The following is a 20870-nucleotide window of genomic DNA, read 5'->3' as shown; positions in this document are numbered from 1 at the left end:
AGTAAAGTTAGAGTAAGTTTTATCATATGTTGTCTCCTTCGCTCTCTCTCTGCCTTGCAATCAACGCCAACATAGATTACATCATCAAAACATAAGATTTCCCCCAATCTCCTACAGCTATTATTAAACAATCATTCCATCTAAGACTATATGGTTACATCACGATACCTATCGTCCTCAAATTTCTGCGGCCACAGCGCTAAGTTTCTTGCCTTAAAGCAATCGCACACCATCGGTAAACAGTATTGTCCAAAGGCCCACACTTCGTGTATCACAACTTATAATTATACAAATAATAACAAACATGTGAAAGCTTAGGCTCCATCGGTCATCGGATTCGGGAGAAAATAACGGAAAAACCCACCCTTGTTTCCGCACGTTTCGCCGTGTCATGACATGTGTTTAAAATAAACCCGTTATCTCGATATCAAGAATTGATAATTGTTTTAATGTTTTCTCAAAAAGTAAAGCATTTTATGGAGTAATATTTAAAGGGAAGTCTTTCACCGTTACCTTCTGTAAACCCTTTAAGTTATTTGTAAATCTGTGAACTAAAATTGTTGTTTTGTTCAGAAAGTAGTTTTAACCACCTAGTTCCCCCAAGCTTATATGGGATCTTGACATAGGTACGGTGACGTCACTAGATTTCGGATAAAACACTAATGGCACCTAAAGGCGACGGTAGATTCTCAACATCAGATCTGAATCTAATACATTCTTCATTTGGTTATGTAGTCCAATATCTGTGTAATATTTATCTATTTATTTATCGGTATTTCTTATTTACCCTTGGGAGACCTCTCAGCTTTGTTTAATGCTCAGCAACTACAAACAAACATTAGAATACAAATAAATGATTAGAAAATTTAGGACATTGAACAAAAAAATGACATAAAATTATGCTAAATAGAGGAAAAACAACATCATGAAACAATACCACAAGTAACGCATACATTATAAAGACAGTGGACACTATTGGTAATTGTCAAAGACCAGTCTTCACAGTTGGTGTATCTCGACATTATGCATAAAATAACAAACCTGTGAAAATTTGAGCGCAATCGGTCATGAAACTTGCAAGATAATAATGAAAGAAAAAACACCCCTGTCACACGAAGTTGTGTGCGTTTAGATGCTTGATTTCGAGACCTCAAGTTCTAAATCTGAGGTCTCGAAATCAAATTCGTGCAAAATTATTTCTTTCTCGAAAACAATGGCACTTCAGAGGGAGCCGTTTGTCACAATGTTTTTTACCATCAACCTCTCCCCATTACTCGTCACCAAGAAAGGTTTTATGATAATAATCAGTATGACCCGGAATCTGTTTTCAAATGAACCAAGAAATGTGTAGAAAATATGCAGAATCCAAAACGAAATCCCCCCAAAACCAGTTTCCATTTATAACCACCCGAAATTGGACAGGGCCCACGGAAACCGGAAGCTGATGAACTCTAACCTGGATGTTTTCACTAGAAGGTATATTTTTTTTTAGGAATAAATTGCAAGTCTCACCATTCAAAGATGAAAATGACAACCACATTAACATCCATATAAGACATCTCCTAGTCCTCGTAATAAATCACTGGTTAAACATTCCCCTCTCGGCAATGGGTATTGATTGGTTTAAATGCTATGACGTCACGACCATGCAGGCTGAGCTGATTAGCGAGTAGTGGACAATACAAAATGGCGTCCCTAGTAGAAAAAAAGACAGAGAAATCGTTAAGGAGCTGGGTTACTGTAGGGTATGACCGATGATGGACTGGGTGTGTTTTGTTCAATCGGGCCATTAATCAGAGAGTTAGGTTGGGACTAAGAAACTTTCACTGTCACTTACATTGATCACTTTTCGAATGAGGATATCATGCTTGTCAATCTGTCAATTTGCAACTTGCGTTGGGGCCTAAATACACTCCACACGTAGTGAAATATGCAATGGTTGTAAGGTGTGGGGAACAATTAATTTTCCTTTTTTTCAAACATAAACGATCTACAGCGATCTTGGAATAATTATGGTCGCCAAAAACCAACTTTATGAGAAAAAAAAAAAAAAAAACTTCCCGGTATGCCAGTATGGATAAAAGTTCCGTATAGGGTCGTAACACTGTAGTATGAAATACCACACTGCAAGAGCCGAGGTGTTGGAAATTACACTATTTGTATTGTGCGATAACTTTGATTGTGACAACATACCTATGATCTAAATTTTAACACCCATGTTTTTGCAGTGTTCGTCATCTTTTGACCTAATTGTAAAGAGACTGACATACCTATCTCCAAATGGCTCAATATTTTACGAGTTTGTAATAATGTTTGTTTATTCTTCTAAAAGAGCACATGCTAACTCGCTGGATACAATCCCCATAAAAACCTTAAGGATCTCTTAGTTACCACAGATTAACATTAAAAAGGATTTTCTAAGTCAGAGGGGACTTGAAGAGCAACTCTAATATTCATTGAAACTACGTCATCAACATGATATCGAACCACTGCCTGTGATCAGATAGTAGTTGTGTTTTGATAGGATGCTCCGTAAACCTGCCTGCTGATGAGTAAGCAGTAACTACGTTAGCTGTACCTGTAATTATACTAATGAACGGCTTGGTAAGGCTTGCTCTATGGTACGGCTGATGATGCTATAACTGCCTTATTACATCGATTGGGCAGTGCTTGAAGACGGATCATTCTTAATCTCCATGCACACACACACGGTTCGGACCTTCAAAAGCGAGATTACATTTTAGATTTGTGTATTTCTCGATGATATTTCTGTGTTAGTTGTTTACAGGGGTGAGTAACATTGTTTAAAAAACAGCTCAGTTTTGAGTTTAAAGGCAGTGGACTCTTTTGGTAATTGTCAAAGACTAGCCTTCACAGACTATCTCAACATATTATGCATACAATAACAAACCTGTGAAAATTTCAGCTCAATTGGTCGTCGGAGTTGCGATATAACTATGAAAAAAAAAACACCCTTGTCACGCGAAGTTGTGTGCTTTCAGATGCTTGATTTCGAGACCTCAAGTTCTAAATCTGAGGTCTCGTAATCAAATTTGTGGGAAATTACTTCTTTCTCGAAAACTAAGTCATTTCAGAGGGTGCCGTTTCTCACAATGTTTTATACCATCAACCTCTCCCCTATTACTCGTTACCAAGTAAGGTTTTATGCTAATAATTATTTTGAGTAATTACCAATAGTGTCCACTGCCTTTAATTCTCAAGTCAAATGTAATTTCGGTGACATCGGATCTTCTAAATCATTTTTTCCTTTGTGTGTTATCAATATTTACTTATTATGTTTTTGTTTTGTATACAGCGGTGAGTAAAGCGGCTCAGTTGTGAGTTTAATTCTCAATTGTGAATCTCCGTGTACAAACATCAGACCTTCTAAATCATGATTACATTAGTTTGTGTGTTTCTCAATTTTTTGTATGCGTTTATTTTTTTATTTCATGGGTGAGTTCTGTGTTTAAAAAACAGCTTAGTTGTGAGATTAATTCTCAAGTGTAATATCCGTGCACAAACATCGGATCTTCTAAATCACGTCAACATTAATTGTGTGTTTCTCAATTAATGTATGTTTTTTTTTTTTACAGGGGTGGGTTGCTGTGTATAAAAATGGTTAAGTTGTGAGTTAATTGATGAAGTGTAATTTCCGTGAAAAAATAATCTTCTAAATCATGTTAACACTAATTTGTGTAATTCACAATGTGTGTATGTGTTTGTTTGTTTACATGAGTGAGTACTGTGTTTAAAAACGGCTCAGTTGTGAGTTAAATTCTCAAGTGCAATCTCCGTGCACAATCATCGGATCTTAAAACATTTGTGTGTTTCTCAAATTGATTTACGTGTTCCTTTTTTTTTTTTTTTTTTACAGGGGTGAGTACCTGTGTTGAGAACGGCTCAGATGAGTTAACTTCTCATGTGTAATCGGAGATTTCATGTAGACCAACGAGCCGTGTGAAACCATGTTATCTGCCGATGAATCATGCTCTGTTACCACACAGCTGACGTCGTGATTATGATTGCATCCAATGAGAACAGAGTCTTACAAATGTCAGTCAGTGGGGAGCAAAATCTTGTCTGGCGCTGATGAAACCTCCAGAAAAAAACGACGAACTAACGAGATTAGACAGGACTCGAGATTCTAGTCAGACTTAATTTTGAGGACGTCAAATAACGGACTTCGTGTAGTTCTGACATCGAGAAACTATAGTCTTCACTCAGGGCGCCGTGTGTGCTACACTCGAGTTGCTGAGTGTAACAGAGATATAACACGATCTGGACAGCTAAGAGGCTTGTGACTTGAAAACAGGTAAGAGTAGGACAAACACAATTTGTTATTTTTAATTGTTGGGTGTTGAATGCATTTATGTATCAAGCCAGCATGTATTTTTACAGCTTGAATGTACTTTACGATGATTGATATAAATCGTACGTGCAGGTCCTCATGTGGCAATGTTTCGCAGTTAAATGTACTGTGCACATTTGATAACAGTAATTGTAAAAGACCAGTGAATTGCTGTATTTTGACTCAATTAGTCATCGATGTTTCATGGGAAAAACACCCATGTTGCATAAATGTGTGTGCTTTAAGACGTCGTCTGATAAAGGCTTCAGACCTTTAGTCTTTCTCAGATTCAAATATTATTTCAGTGAGAATTACCTCTTTCTCAAAAACTACGTTACCTCAGAGTGAGTCGTTTCGCAAAAAGATTTATACTACTAACAAATGCTAAAATAATTTGATAAAATTACCAAACGTGTCCAGGGGTCGATTTCACAAAGAGTTGGGACTACAAAGAGTTGGGACTAGTCCTAACTTAGGACTAGTCCTAGGAGATATTAAAACGTATGGTTAGTTCTAAGTTAGGACGATTATCTCGTCCAAGGTTGAAACACGACTACAATCCCGGCCATATCTCGTTGGGCCCCCCTGCCCCCTTTCAATGTTGGTTCCAATTGCTGATTGTGTTCTGAGTTACAGTCAACATAATGTTCCAATTGCTGATTGTGTTCTGAGTTGTGTTCTGAGTTACAGTCAACATTGAGCGGGGGGGGGGGGGGGCGCGGGGACAAATGTTTGAGCATTTTGGCTGGAATTGTAGTCTCAACTCTTTGTGAAATCCACCCATGTGCTTTTAAAACCAACATATTGCATCATACATTATTTCATATCGTGTGTTGGATATCTTTGGCCATTTTCATTTCTAAGAATGTGAAGGGATGCAATAAAGCGAATGTTGATGGGGAGACTGCCGTCTATGAAAGGCGGCAGTGTAAAATGCCTCCGGACCAACATGGACCCACTTAATTATATGAAGAGGCCAAGTATTTTATTATTATTATTTATTATTTATTAAAATTCCATTTGATTGAATTCTGCTTCTAGGGAGTATTTAATCAAATCGTAGGGCATATTATGTTTTCAATTGATCAAGGAATGGTCTGCTATCGTCTTCATTTTCAGAGGATTTTTTTTTTTTACAAATTAATTACAAATTTATAGTATTACATTGTTCAGGCCTGATACTTCACGGAGGCAACGAAAGCGATTGCCCCCATGCATGCCCCTGGTCATTGCCTGGGGTGCATTTGAAAACGCTCCAGTATAAAAACTAACAATTTCCTCGTAGGGTGCCCTTTACCAATGAGAAATGGGCCTATGTGCCCCTGCCCTTAATTGCCCTTGCCTTTTCAAAAACCAAGATACATGTCTGCTTATTGCATCGCGTTCCCGGCGTACATGAATCCGAAATTGAAAACCAAACTATTTAAATTTCACTCATCAATTAATTTCCCTCGTGGTTTATTCCCTTGATAATTGAATTTTAAAAACCGTTAAAAACAAGCCCTTGCCAAACACACAATTAAAACCCTAAGAAAGCCAGATTAATTATATACACAGCTCAATTGAATCCAATAGGGAGAGAAGATAGTCAATTAAATGTTGTGGGTGTTTTTCTCATAAAACGGTCTCTCGACAGCAGATAATCTTTTAATAACAATATCACCAGCTTCGTTTCTTTACCCAAGTATTGTCACCACATACCTATCACTCCGGGTCGTCCTTTTCCTAACCAACTCTGAAAAAGAAGATTACACTAAATCCATTCTCTATTTATTGTGCCCAGCCGAGAGTGTTTTGACAACAGCATCTCTAACTATTAAGACACTACGTCTATCCGGAATTAACGGGTGGGATTTCGATTCTTTTACTTTTCGAATCGACGGGTGGTATGGCGTCGAGTACTGACCACCCACTGCTTTTACTAGCTCCAGTATCGACTCCCTATAGTGTCGTTTTGATAATCGCTTCAATGGTTTGAAAGAATCAATTGTTCCACCTATTTGCATCCAACTGTGACACCGTTGCTCTTTTGCTATTTTTAGCTTGATTTCTAAGATATAGGGATTACAGTTTTGAAGTGGTGAGGTGGTGTTCTCGTTATCCCTTAAGCTCTTCCCATTTTACAAACACTTGTAAGGACAGGTCAAATTATCGCAATATGTCTTGCGGGTCCAATAGACCTTTATCATGGTGTGGCCATCTTGATTTTACTCCTTTCCAACCAAACTGAGGCTGGAAGAAATAATAGTCTGGTGCCATGTTTGCGCAGTGAATGTTAGGATTCATTACTGTTATTGGAAGCAGGGAACATGACCACGATGGTGACAGCGTGATAAAGGTTCAGGATAAGCATGGAGGAAGACATTTCTTCCTCCATGGGATAAGTACAAGGGGTTTGGGAGTTTCAATGGAAATCCTAAATCGTTTCTTAAAAATTTAATTGGATTAATCTTGAGCTTGATTCTGGCAGCAACTGTTAATCAAATAATGTGATAAATAGGTTGCCCACTCTGTGTTGGACACCCTACGCCCCGCCCCAGTCCCAACCCAAATCCCCATCCCACGTTCGTCGTAGAATTAACACGAGAGTGGGTTGATGTACCACGAAATGTTGTCCCTTAAAGCCATTGGACCCTTTCGGTACAGAAAAAAAAAAAGTTCACAGATTTACAAATAATTTACAGGGTTTACAGAAGGCAATGGTGAAAGACTTCCCTAGAAATATTATTCCATGAAATGCTTAACTTTTTGAGAAAACAGTAAAACAATATCAATTCTCGTTAGCGAGAATTACGGATTTATTTTAAACACGTGTCTGACATGGCGAAACGCGCGGATGCACGGGTGGGTTTTCCCGTTATTTTTCTCCAGACTCCGATGACCGATTGAGCCTAAATTTTCACAGGTTTGTTATTTTATATAGAAGTTGTGATACACGAAGTGTGGGCCTTGGACAATAGTGTTTACCGAAAGGGTCCAATGGCTTTAAAGGAACACATTGCCTTGGATCGGTCGAGTTGGTCTTTGAAAAGCGTTTGTAACCATTTGTTATAAAATGCATATGGTTAAAAAGATGTTGCAAAAGTAGAACACAATGTTCCACACAAACATGCCTCGAAATCGCACGGTTTCCTTGTACCTCGTCGACTAACACGCTCGGCCATTAATTAAATGGGAGTCAAATCTATTGTTGACTCCCATAAATGGCCGACCGTGCTAGTTCGCACAGTAAAAGGAAAACCACGCAATTTCGAGGCAAATGTGCGTGGATCATTGTATTCTATACTTTTAAAACATCTTTCCAACCATATGCATTTTGTAAAAAAAGAAACGGTTACAAATGCTTTGTATAGACCAACTCGTCCGATCCAGGGCAACGTGTTCCTTTAAAGTCGGCCTTTTATCTAGAGCGACATTGTGGGTTCCCGATTTGTTTTCTCTAGTCTTTCTTATTACAAAGTATACCAGTATTGAGGTTAACCTAATGTGAAGAAAAGACAGGTCCTGTCTATCACATCCTGCAATTATGGCGAAATATGCATCGCCGTAACTATGGTAACAATGTGGGGGGGGGGGGGGCACTAGGGGCTGCACGATTTGTTTCGGGGCGGTACTTCTATCCATGTTTCCGTTTGCACTTTTTTGATTCTAGCCCCCTTTCATCATCGCCTTTTTGTATTCATTGTAGACCTATACCGTATTACACAAAAATACCGTGTTCACAAAAATATAATCATATTATTTATGTCACTAGCGACACTTCCCCCCCCCCCCCTCTTGTTATGACACTGGCGACTGTGCCTATTCCTAATGAACAACATCTCATTACAATGTTCAGACTTGGAGATCTCCCGTTATAGCTCCGTGATTAACAATTCCTCCCCGAGCTCAAGGCAGCCGAGTTAGCGGGGGAATGGACGCGTCCGGACGGTACATAGTTTCCCCCAAAGGAGCATCCGATACTCGTTATTTCTAGGAGTAGGTTTCAATTTTCACGAGTTCCGTTCGCAGCACGTCTCTCTACAACTGCCAGACAATTATTGGCAAGGTTTTGACTCCCATGTGGCCTAAGAATGAGACAGATGCGTCTGCAGTTTTTCTCATTGATATTCTCAAATAAACAGTTGTTTACAGCTGCGATAAAACAGGTTTGTTCCCAACAAATACAAGATCTTAAAGGGAATGTATTATTATGTTTGGTAATAACTCTTAAAGGTAATAAACACTAACTTGGTCTGAAGTACAGCAGCAAAATTGAAGAATCTAATGGCTATATTACAACTACGGGTAGAACAGTTTTTAAAGCAAGACCTTAAGGCACTGGACACCTTTGGTAATCACAGACCAGTGTTCTCAGTCGGTGTATCCCATCATAATTTGCATTAAATAATAAACCTGTAAAAATTTGACGACTTAATTGGTTCATCGAAGTTGCGATAGAATTATGAAAGAAAAACACCATTGTTTCACAGATTTATGCGCTTTCGGATGCCTAAAAAAGCTTCGAGTATTTTGAGTAAGAAATTACCTCTTTCTCAACAACTACTTCAGAGGGAGCCGTTTGTAATAATGTTCTATCAACAGCTCCCCATTGCTCGTTACCGAGTTACCTTTAAACGAGGGGAAATTAAATATCCAGTTAACTCTTAATGAGGACCAACCTCCATTAACGGCAGGAATTGCTAAAACACAACAAAGAGTATTCATGTGTTTTGTTGGTTGTTTGTAGACTGTGCACAGAGACTTGAAATTGGATTGTCTTGGGACATTATAAAACGGATGGTAAACTTGGACCCTACATTACTCCTACAAATGTCAACGTGGTCAGTAGGCAGTAAAACATTGTTCATTAAAGGCACTGGACACCATTGGCAATTGTCAAAGACCAGTCTTCCCACTTGGTGTATCTCATGCATAAAATAACAAACCTGTAAAAATTTGAGCTCAATTTTTGGTCGTCGACGTTGTGAGAGAATAATGGAAGAAAACACCCTTGTCACACGAAGTTGTTTGCTCTCAGATGCTTGAATCTGAGGTCTCGAAATCAACTTCAAATATTTTTGTGAGAAACTACTTATTTCTAAACAAAAAACTATACGTTACTTCAGAGGGAGCTGTTTCACACAATGGTTTAATCTATCAAAAGCTCTCCATTACTCATTACCGAGTTTTATGTTAATAATTATTTTGAGTATTACCAATCCAATAATTTAGTAGGGTTGGCCGACTTCTAAAATACCGACCCATTCTTCTCGGGAAAAAAGACAGTTAAGGGGTACCTTTCTGAATTATTAATTTTGTACTCCGCTTTACTACACAGATTTCGATTTCAGATCAACTCAAAAAAGGGTACAAAGCCCTCCTCAACAATTGGTAATTAATTAGCAATACTTCACAAAGGGCCCGCCGTCCGTCCCTTGTCAATAAAGATGAGCGGGTGGCACTCAGGGAGTCGACGGGGCGGAATGGGTGTATGGTCCCCCGAGGTTGCCCAGAGGGGGATGGTAAGGTCGTCCCCGGACAAATCAAATTCCCAAAAGAACATTCTCAAGCAAAATTGATTTTTCTATTCTCCGTTGATGCGATTGGTTTTTGAGAGACCTAGCTCGATTTAACATGGATTGTCAAGCTCTCTTCACTAACACACGTAATGTTATGACTTTATTTATTAAACAACCGTGAAAATTACCACGTTAGTATTGTCTGCTGAACTTACACTGCTGCGTTTTTATGGAAAAATAGAGGTGGTTTATATGCGGCACTGCGTGGAGCACAAGGTAAAACTCTAGAACGTTATGTTTTACTTTTTGCGTTATTCTTTTAAAACAGACGAATAAGTTAGCTATATGGAATAATTAATCATTTTTGTTATTATTATTACTATGTGTAATGTGAAAGCCATGTCAAGTTAAATTATGTCCAAGGCACAGAGAGAAACCTACGTATACGTGACTGGGTTTGATTTGTCCAATGTCCAGTAGTCGTAGAAAAGTACAAATCCACTGTACAAACCTTTGTGAATGTGCAATGCCCAGTATCGACGCAGCAATATTCACTGTACAACTACGTAACGTCCAATGGTCAAATATCGAACCCGTAGACATTCACTGTTCACATGATTGCCCAATGTCCAATTTTGAAACAGAAAGTAAACATTCACTGTACAAATCGATGTGAATTTCCTATGTCCAATATCAAACTAACTTTACTGTCATAAAAGTTTAATATTTAATGTTGGACATTCACACATTCACTATATAAACATAATTATGTGAATGTCCAATGTACAAATCAAACTAACGAATGTCGTCAAATATTTTGGCAGTATTTTAGTTAGATATTGGACACTCACACATACACTGTCTAATGCCTATTGCCAATATCAACACAGCAACATTCGCCGTACAAACCTAATTGAATGTCCAATGCCCAATATCAAACTAACTTTACTGTTTTCAAATTACAGTCAAAGTTAGTTTGATATTGGACATCACACATTCAGCTATAATAAACCTATGTGAACGTTCAATATCCAATATCGAAACAGTAACTCAGATACATTCACTGTACCCGACCTACGTGAATGTCCAATGTCCAATATTAAACTAACTTTACTGTATTCAAATGTGACAGTGAAACTTAGTTTGATATTGGACATTCACACATTCACCTATAATAAACCAGTGAACATTCAATATCCACTAACAAAACAGTAACTCAGATACATTCACTGTACCAACCTACATGAATGTCCAATGTCCAATAACAAACTAACTTTACCCTCACCAATCATTACCGATTGAAATTCCTGCTAGACAGATGGACCACCATCATCTATTCGACTTTTGACATTTTCCAGTGGGCTTTAATGATGATGGAAGTGTCCGGAAAGAAGGCAGTTGGTTTCAGAATACTTGGCTGTCAGTTATTACTGAAGAAAACCTTGCAGCCCGTTGTACTGGTTCTCTGCTTGTATAATTTCCTCATTGGCTTCCTCTCGTGAATGTTACTAACGAGGTCCTAATGGCGGGAAAGGCCACCCGCACTCTTTGCCCTTCAGCACGGTCCTTCCATGGTAGCAAAACAGCCTAACTCGACAATTTATGTTTCTTATTAATTATACAAGATTATTTTTGGGTTAATTGAGGGCGCTCCTCTTTTCAATTTCAAAGTTTCAAAGTCGTACTTAGTTAACTATTGTGAATAATAACATGTCCTATGTCGGCCACTTTCATCCCATCTTATGGCAAAACAATGCAATGTACAACAATGAGTAGTATTTCATCCCCAGGAGTTAGGTGCCCCTTCTGGTTGCAGTTAATTTAGGTTGATAGCCCAAATCAGTTAATTGTAGCCGTTACCTTGAAGTAGCCTTCTGATATGACCTTGTGATGTTTGGCGATATCTTAAAAAGATTGTTTTTCGTAAAACAAAATACAATTTAAAGGCAGTGGACACTATTGGTAATTAATCAAAATAATTATCAGCATAAAACCTCATTTGGTAACGAGTAATGGGGAGCTGTTGATAGTATAAAACATTGTGAGAAACGGCTCCCTCTGATGAAGTGACGTAGTTTTCGAGAAAGAAGTAATTTTCCACGAATTTGATTTCGAGACCCCAAGTTTAGAATTTGAGGTATCGAAATCAACCATCTAAACGCAGACAACTTCGTGTGACAAGGGTGTTTTTTTCTTTCATTATTATCTCGCAACTTAGACGACCAATTGAGCTCAAATTTTCACAGGTTTGTTATTTCATGCATATGTTGAGATACACCAAGTGAGAAGACTGGTCTCTGAAAATACCAATAGTGTCCAGTGTCTTTAATTGTAGCCATCACCTTGAAGTAGCCGTCTGATATGACCTTGTGATGTTTGGCGATAGCTTATAAAGATTGTTTTCGTTAAAAAAAAAACAATTTATTTATTGTAAATTTTTTTCATAAAGGTAATGCTGACCATCTGAATCAACACAACCCAATCAGCAACGATGACCGAGAATGCCTCGCTTTCGAACAGCCTCGTTTTAGATGACAACCCGGATGACGCAGGTGGGATGGATGACGTCATCATCAGGGCTATCTCGCCAATCTTACTTGGTGTCATGTCATCCCTAGCGCTATTTGGTATCATCCTTGCCATATCATTCCTGAGTTTCAACATAAAGTACCGGCAAAGCAGGTAAGCTGATCTTAAAGACACTGGAAACTACTGGTAATTGTCAAAGACAAGTCTTCTCACTCGGTGTATCTCAACATATGCATAAAATAACACACCTGTGGAAAATTGAGCTTGATTGGTCGTCGGAGTTGTGAGATAACTGCGAAGGTAAAAAACACCCTTGTCACACCTAGTTGTGTGCTTTCAGATGCTTGATTTCGAGACCTCAAGTTCTAAATCTGAGGTCTCGAAATCAATTTCTTTCTCAAAAACTACGTCACTTCAGAGGGAGCCGTTTCTCACAATGTTTTATACTATCAACCTCTCCCCATTACTCGTTACCAAGTGAAGTTTTATGCTGATAATTATTTTGAGCAATTACCAATAGTGCCAACTGCCTTTAGCTATGAGAGGTAGGCGCCCCACTCTTAAGCCACGCCCGGTGTGGCAGGAGATTCTCTCCCCCTGGGGTGGGGCCGTTGTGGTTAGAGATTCTGCCCCTCCCCCCACCCCCATATGGCAGGCCGTGTACAAATATCCTCTGTCCGCACCCTCTCCTGAATCAGTTACTCTACACATTAATTTGATCAACCAAAACAATACCATTTTAGGTTTGTATTTTCAATCTGGGTTCTTTTAGGATGAAAATGGTTGTTAGTTATTCAAAATCTCGTTGATTCTTTGGGATAATTTTCTGATTTGTTATTATTTCAGATTGATAAAGATGTCAAGTCCAAACCTCAACATATTCATCGGAATTGGTGCTATACTTGTCTACGCATGCGTTGTACTGTTTGGGATCGACGTTGGTGTGACGTCATCAGATGACGTTCTGCTCTTTCTATGCAAGGTAAATTCCGCACAAAACAACATAATTTTGTTCTCAAATAGTGTTCTTAAGATTGTGGTCTCATTATACCTTTCCTCAAAATATTTAAAAATCACAATTATTTTAATTGTGTGCTGAAACCTGAATTTTCAACGACAATTAAACGAAGAACAGTGATCAAAAGCTAAAAATTATAGGATTCGAACTGCCTCTGGCTACTGAAAAATCTCGGTGGTCTAAAGTTGGAAAGACCTGTGTTCTTGAATGTCAAAGTTCGTGGGTTCGAATCCGACCCGACGGATAATACGTTTTCACAGAACTCGGGGAAGTATGGGTGCTTCCGTCGTGTAGTGGTAGAAACAAATAATACTGCCAAACAAGGCATTTAAAAACCGCCACTAAATTAAGAACGCAGCGGCATTTATCAGGTATAAAAAATTGATGATACGCTTCTTGATTTTTTTAAATAAAAAGTCTGATTCCCTAAATGAGATGGTGAGGGCATTCCGTTATAGGGAGCAAAATGAGAAAAGGTGCGACTTGACACATACTTGAGAAGTTTGACAGAGTTAGTTCCATGAGTTGAGTACACTGTACAAAAAAGTATCCGTGAAATTTACGGCACTTTACCTGACAGCTAGCGTGCCAGGTAAAGTGCCGAAAATTTCACGGTGGAAGTTTTGTAAATTGTGCTTTGAAGGGGTAGTTTACAAAACTTACACCGTGAAAGTTACGGCACTTTTCCTGGCACCCACTGCCAGGTAAAGTGCCGTAAATTGTACGGGTATTTTTTTACAGTGGTGTCAGATGCTAAGCCGATGCAAAGGTTCTAGCGCCAAAATATTGTTTGCAAAGTGAAGCAAAATAATTCATGAGCTGTCAAACGTTAACAATGTACAAGCCAATTAGCGACAGGTGTATTTTGGTTGTATCGACAAGTTGACTCGATCAGCCACACCGAACCCCAATATTCAATCATAACATACGACACCTTTGACTCAGGTACGAGGTTAATACATCCGGCCGGGTGAGTTTAGGGAAATGCAGCACCAACTGAGACACAACCTCGTGTCCCAAGCAGGTGGTTGTGTTTCCCTTTCGAAGTGCTACGTGTATAGGTTCTGTATCCGGGTTTGACAAATAGAATGGGTCGGTTCCTGTTAAACAGGAAGAGTCGGGCGAATGGCCCATGTGTTTAGCTTCGTTTGATGACGCACAATGTCGGCTTTCTCGATACCCAGTTTTCTAAATGTTGACTTGTGAAATTATACAATGTATGAGATTTATCGAATGTGGATAATGGTTTTGAACTAGAGTTGTGTAAAGAGTTGCAATGTGGCGGGATCTGAGTTTTCTTTGGTCACGTGGTAGCTGGACGCCAAATATTGACCTGACCATTTTAGGTGATTTTTATAACAAACTTGACATCTTTAATGTGAAACAATCTCTGGCCAACAAGGGATAAGTCTGTATTAGACTGAATAATTTCAAATTAATGTAAACGTGTTCTTTTTATATAGGCAAGATGCTCAAAAAAAAGAAAAACAAAAAACGATGGAAAAAACGATTAAAAAACCGTGGCGTCTAAAAAATGTTGATGGAACTTTTACGGGCTTACTAAAAGTTGTTGAAACTCGAGTAATTGCATGCATTTTATTTTCCGAAACTCAAGTAAGATCATTTGGTTATTTTTGTTTTGTGCATTACAGGTACGGGTTCCACTCTTGACCGTTGGGTTCACCCTGGTCTACGGCTCAATGTTCAGCAAAGCATGGAGAGTGTATCGAATATTCACACACGCTGCTGCTAAAAGAATGGTATGTAAATTAGCATATGACTGCAGGGAACGATTACAACCAGCATTTTTGCATCGCAAAATATTTAGACGGAACAGTTAAATGCTTATAATTGAGTACAAAAGAATGACTTACTGATACATTTTATGTAGCATTTTGCTATGCAACCAGAGAAATCGTTTAATTGACTGTGACCGACACTGGTTTGTGCGGGATCCAATTGAACCCACTGTTTGGAAAGGGAGTTACATGGAGAGAACAGGTGTGAGTTGCCAGAGGAAAAGGATGTTTTATTTTGGCCTCTGTATTTAATGGAGTTTTCCCGTAATGAAAAGTTTGTCAACCTCAAATTGTACTCTGGGGTGTAGTGACACACACCCCTCCCCGGGCCCCTCCCTCCCAATACGTTTTCTCATTCAGTATTTTAAATCGCAAAAGTAGCAAGAGAGAAAGTAACTGTCAATAAAAGCATCCAGCATCCACCCATTTGAGCGTGAAACCAGGCTTTCTGCTTCTTCTCACCCTACACTCTTGCTTTCCTGATATGTAGAACAAGGAGCCATTCCAGCAGCTTTATTCCACGATCTATTTGTTACCCCTTTCCTGCTGTTACATTGCTTCACTCCACCCTACAATCTATAAACTGTTTTAAAAGGAATGTCCATTCCAACCTTCAGCTCCCTTTAGTTGCATCTTGAATATTATTATGTTCTTTATGGATCCTGCCTTTAATTTAAACAGCTCATCTTTCAAGAAGAGGTGCAAACGCGGGCTGGCATCGTTATTTTTTATGATGACAGACTTTCGTCATCATTATTAAAATTCGTGTTATCTATGTATTATTATTTTTTTTTTACCTTCAGGTAATTCGAGATGGTCGCCTGATGTCTATGGTCGGTGTATTATTATTTGTGGATGTTGTGGTACTGGTCACGTGGTTGATTCTCGATCCACCACAAATTCACCGCAAAATGGTAAGTGTTCGAAAGTCAATGGCGGATGCATTTTTTTTATATTATTGCCTTGACATATCGAAGACCCTCCTTATAAGGGGATCTTATTCCTCCAAGCTTATACATCATTTTAGCAGGGTGCGGGCACCACTTAACGTGAAAACAACATGGCGGCGCCCATGCGATTTAAGCGCTTTTATAATATAGATGAAGATCATTTTCGACAAAATCAAAGCGCTATAATAATGTGCATTGAAATACTGCGTCTCTTTTATAATTGTTAGAAATCTCGTTGAGACTGGTCTTCAATTATGAAAACAAACTGTTTAATGACTTACTTACAATATCTCTATCGAATTTACTTTACTCCGATGCCATTCTTTGTTAAATTAATTTAAAAGCTAAAAGTCAGTGAAGTGATAAATTGCGACGCTCCGTCTAAGTGGTTTTTAGTAAACACACAAACGCTTACCTTAACTGATAGTTAATTGATATCGATGTATTAAATGACGCACATGTACTTTAAAGCCAGGGTTTACTTTTGAAAACGACTACAAAAATTAACGACTATAACAACTTACATGACAAAAGTATATCTTCCCTTTAAGAAAGAGTGAGATTTACCATCAGCTGTGTCAATATTTTCTGTTTCGTCCATTTGGTAAACAAGCTTTCTGATACACTGTAATCAGAAACCGGTTGCTGATTAAATGAAATTGCCAAAAATGCTAATTCTGTATCAGATTCCGCTTATGTATTTTAAGCGATAAGGGGCTTCAGATTTCAAAAACAATTAATATTAAGATATCATGTTTTGATTAAATTTACACAAGGCATGCAGCATGTATCAGTCTTCCTTCAGTTTGTGTTGAGCAAAGATAAAAACGACAAGAGCGGGACTTGAACCTTCAACATCCAGATAATGGTCCGGCGCTCTACCAATTTAGCTATATCTAGCGTATAGCCTTTAGTGATGGCGGTCTCCCTATAGCTATTTTGTCAACATCTGGTTGTTTGCTGGTTTGTTGGGGCGTTCGTTTCTGTGTTTGTTCGATGGGTTGTTACAACGCACACGAAGTGAAGACATGAGAACAAAAGATGTCAAAATAATGAAGGGACACTACGTGGACTATAGTGTTATTTACAGTGTAATTTGAAGATTCTAGTTTTGTTCTTATAAGTGTAGTAGACAACAAAGATATTATTCGCACAGTGACTATCACACAGATGCATTACTTGGGGTGTTTTTTTTTTTTTTGGGGGGGGGGGTTGTGTGTTTTTGTGACTTTTTTAGGGGGGGGGGGGCATTTTAAAATAACAGTCATCGGTGGATGGAACACCATTTTCCTGATGTTTTTTTTTCTTCAACTTTTCTTGACCAGATTCTTACAGCATCCTCCGATGATGCAGCAGCTCCCTTAAGCGCAAGGGAGGCTCTCCAGTTCTGCCAGTCAAACAACACCGGGATCTGGTTCACCATCCTCTTCTCATTCAAAGCCGCCATTCTCCTGATGGGCACCTATCTATCGTGGGAGACCAGGAACGTCACCGTGCCTTCAATGAATGACGCAAAGTGCATCGTACTCAGCGTCTACACATGCGTCATACTAGTTGCTATGGCAACGGCGTTAATGGCGGTGCTGGAGGCGTGGCCCAACGCCTGGTACAGCTGTTTGTCCGTCGTCATGCTTGTTTGTCCGACAGAGCTGCTACTGATGCAGTATATTCCAAAGGTATCGGAGTCAATTATTTTGCTCAAGCTCCATCAAACTTTCTTTTTTTCTTTCATTCTGAAGGAGTCTCTCAAAAGGGATTTTGAACGGGAGTAATTACCTTGCAGTATCTCCCCATCTCCCATCAGGTGGACCATCGACAAGGGGCAGGGTGAATTACCCTTATACAAAAACATCATACCCAGTGAGAAAGTCCTCTCATGTGTTCGAAACAACTCATTTACGTTTGAGTGCCGTCGACCGAAAATCACAATGTTGTATACCTCTCATCCGGGCCTGATTTCAAAGAGATGATAAGCACAACAACGCAATTTGGTTGGCAATCCATAACTAAACACCAGAATGTTGTATTGAACTCACGTGAGATATCGTTCTCATCCCGTCTTATTACTCATTTTACAGATACGTGCAATGCGCAACAATCCTGACGTCAGCTACAGTATGTCTCGCTCCCTCACGACGTCTTACTTAGCGACGTCTCAGCATCGCTCCTTTGCCGAAGTAGAGGAGGAGCTGTTCCTTCTGTCGAAGGAGAACGCCTCCTTGAAGAGAGCACTCGGAGAGGTAAGGATAATAATAATAAACTACAGCATTGATAAGGCGCACTTTACTGAAAACATTCAAAGGCGCCGATCAGCAAGAAGTTAAAGATTAAGTTAAAGTTTTGTCAAGATGTTGAAAAGCAACATGAACAAGTGTGTTTTAAAGTTATGCTGGAAGTAGAGAGTAATGTTGTGACGAGTTACAAAATCAAGATTTCTCTTTCCAACCTCTCACCATCTTCCCTTGCCTTGTAAATCTAGACCTTGATCACTTTACCACCATTCTTGGTAATGTTCCCTGCATGCAGCAACAACGGATGCTGATATGCATAGGTAGTACAACATTAATGTTTAAGAGGAACCAGACTATTGTTGCCCTTCAAGCCTCGGTTTAGTTACATTGCTTTTTATGCATGGAAGATAATCAAGATGGCTGCACTATGGGAAAGGTTTCACTTCTACTGATGCGTCTGTTTTAATTTGTGTTGTAAATTTGGCGGCCTTTTCCCCAAAATGTCTTAATATTTTTATCTCATTGAAAGAGCTCCACCCACACAAGGGATATTGTTTATGCTTTTGGAGCAACAAACTAGTTTATTGCTTCATGTGTGTCTTCAACAGCCTTTAAAGAAACTAACACGTCTGATCCATCATCCTTATTTTTACAGAAAGACAACACCATCAAGATGCTCCATGAACACGTCGCCTCAGCCAGAAAGAAGCTTCATCTTCTCTCCATCGATCCAGAACAACGCCAAGACAGCGGCTGCGACTTCGACATGTCATCCTCCTCCACGTGCCCCGACGACCGAGAGATCATAGGGTTGCGTCCCCCTGACGTAGTAGAGGAGGAATCCCCTGCTAGGGATTTTATCATCGGTGGCAACAGACAGGGGGAGGACCCTCATAAGTTATCCGTGAAACATAACGACGCAGCGGCAATGGAGAGGCAGAATTTGAAGCGAAGGCGGGGTAGAGATGGTGGCAGTATTCGCAGCACAGGAAGCATGCGGTCACAACAGTCCGTCCAGCAATTTGAGGACCTACGTGAATCCATTGTCAAGGAACTCCACCATGCACATGATTTATCCCTTAACCTACGCGAGGCTATAACGCACGACCTCCAATCATGCCGCACTACACCTATGTATATGGTAATCGCTGATACTGAAAGAGAACTAGCTGGTGTCCTCAAAGACTCCTACAAACTAGATGGGGATAATATATCCATCTCCAGCAGTACATTCTCGTATGATAACCCTGTTTTCACAGGGAACCATCGACGGCGACACAGCACCAATAGTTTATGTGTGTGTAACAGTCGCCAATCTAGTTTCCGATCGGTGGCGAGTATAGCAACTGACATGACAATGAGGGAGGGCAGGACGACTCCGTCTTCGGTCTCGAGACATCTTCAATGGCCGCAGTACATTCCTCCAAAGATGTCCGACGGTGCACGGGAAACACCTCATGTTGTGAACCGGTCGCCGCCAGCCCAAAATGGCTCCCCAGGAAAAGTAACCAAGAGTGTGTATCACACTTATGTATGATGATGATTGAACAGCAGTAGATGGCTTTTATCAGCACTCTTTGAAATAGTAACGCACGTCCGATTTGGTGGAGAAGAAACTTTACAGTGGCACATATATGAGACGTTGAGGGCATCAGACTTCTTGGTCATAGACCTTATCGCAAATACCAATGCGCAACCGCAGACTGTTGACTGAAATGCATTGTGGGATAGATATGGATCAAATTTGGATACCAGCAAGACCACAATGCACCTTATTCCAAGCTTTACGCGCGCGCCCCGGTATTTGCGAAAAGGTCTATGGCACCTATGAGGCGCTGGGGGCGGCAGACTACTGGGTCTGTGATCGTTCTTGTGCACATGCCTAGATATAATGATTGACTACTTGCCGCGGAACGCACCTTTTAACACAAAGCTTCCGTCATTTGGGGGAATCAATTCTTCAGTGTGCTTTTTACCCCTAAAATTGGAAACAGTATAGGTGTGTGTGTGTTGTTAGTGTGCAGAATGTTGTGAAATGGATACATTCACAGCTGAACTGTTCAGGTTTTTCTAATTTAAATTGTTCACCCAATGCTCTGAAATTTATCATTATTGTGTTCATTTCATTTTACCAGTGTATCATTGGTAATACATGTACTATCAAAGCATTAGACCATGAGCCTACACAGGGACCACAGACTGCCAGAAAGGACTGAAAACTTCTAAGCTTAAACAAAAAAACTTAATAAGCAAAACAATATTGCTTAGCAAAAATAGATTACCAGCCAGAATATCGTACTGTTGCCATTACTGCGACTAGTACCCCACTCATCTTGCTTAGCAAAGAAATTTGCTCAGCAGAATTTTATCTGCTCGTGGTCTTGTCAGAAAACCCATGGCTTATGTTAATGTGGACCCAAGTCTCCAGACCGACTCCTGTGACAATTTGTGACAGGGGCAAGTAGGACAAGACGAGTGCACAAACAGAGCC

The 20870-nt window shown here is 39.6% G+C and overlaps 1 protein-coding gene across 1 annotated transcript in view; it reads left to right on the top strand.

Moving 5' to 3' along the window:
* LOC117301864 (gamma-aminobutyric acid type B receptor subunit 2-like) overlaps positions 1–20056 on the top strand; it is a 30132-nt gene extending 10076 nt beyond the window's left edge. The window contains exons 2-9 of the mRNA XM_033785858.1: positions 3878–4315; positions 12302–12534; positions 13228–13363; positions 15052–15159; positions 16002–16112; positions 17474–17824; positions 18227–18388; positions 19035–20056. Coding sequence (XP_033641749.1) covers positions 12344–12534; positions 13228–13363; positions 15052–15159; positions 16002–16112; positions 17474–17824; positions 18227–18388; positions 19035–19916 — 1941 coding nt within the window. The 5' untranslated portion in view covers positions 3878–4315; positions 12302–12343 and the 3' untranslated portion in view covers positions 19917–20056. The remainder of the gene's footprint in view (positions 1–3877; positions 4316–12301; positions 12535–13227; positions 13364–15051; positions 15160–16001; positions 16113–17473; positions 17825–18226; positions 18389–19034) is intronic.
* The last annotated feature ends 814 nt before the right edge of the window (positions 20057–20870 follow it).

The sequence above is a fragment of the Asterias rubens genome, chromosome 17 (genome assembly GCF_902459465.1).
Source record: "Asterias rubens chromosome 17, eAstRub1.3, whole genome shotgun sequence".
In the NCBI taxonomy this organism is placed as follows: Eukaryota; Metazoa; Echinodermata; class Asteroidea; order Forcipulatida; family Asteriidae; genus Asterias; species Asterias rubens.
Note: the sequence above shows the minus strand (reverse complement) of the source record. Positions and strands in the feature narration are given on the sequence as shown.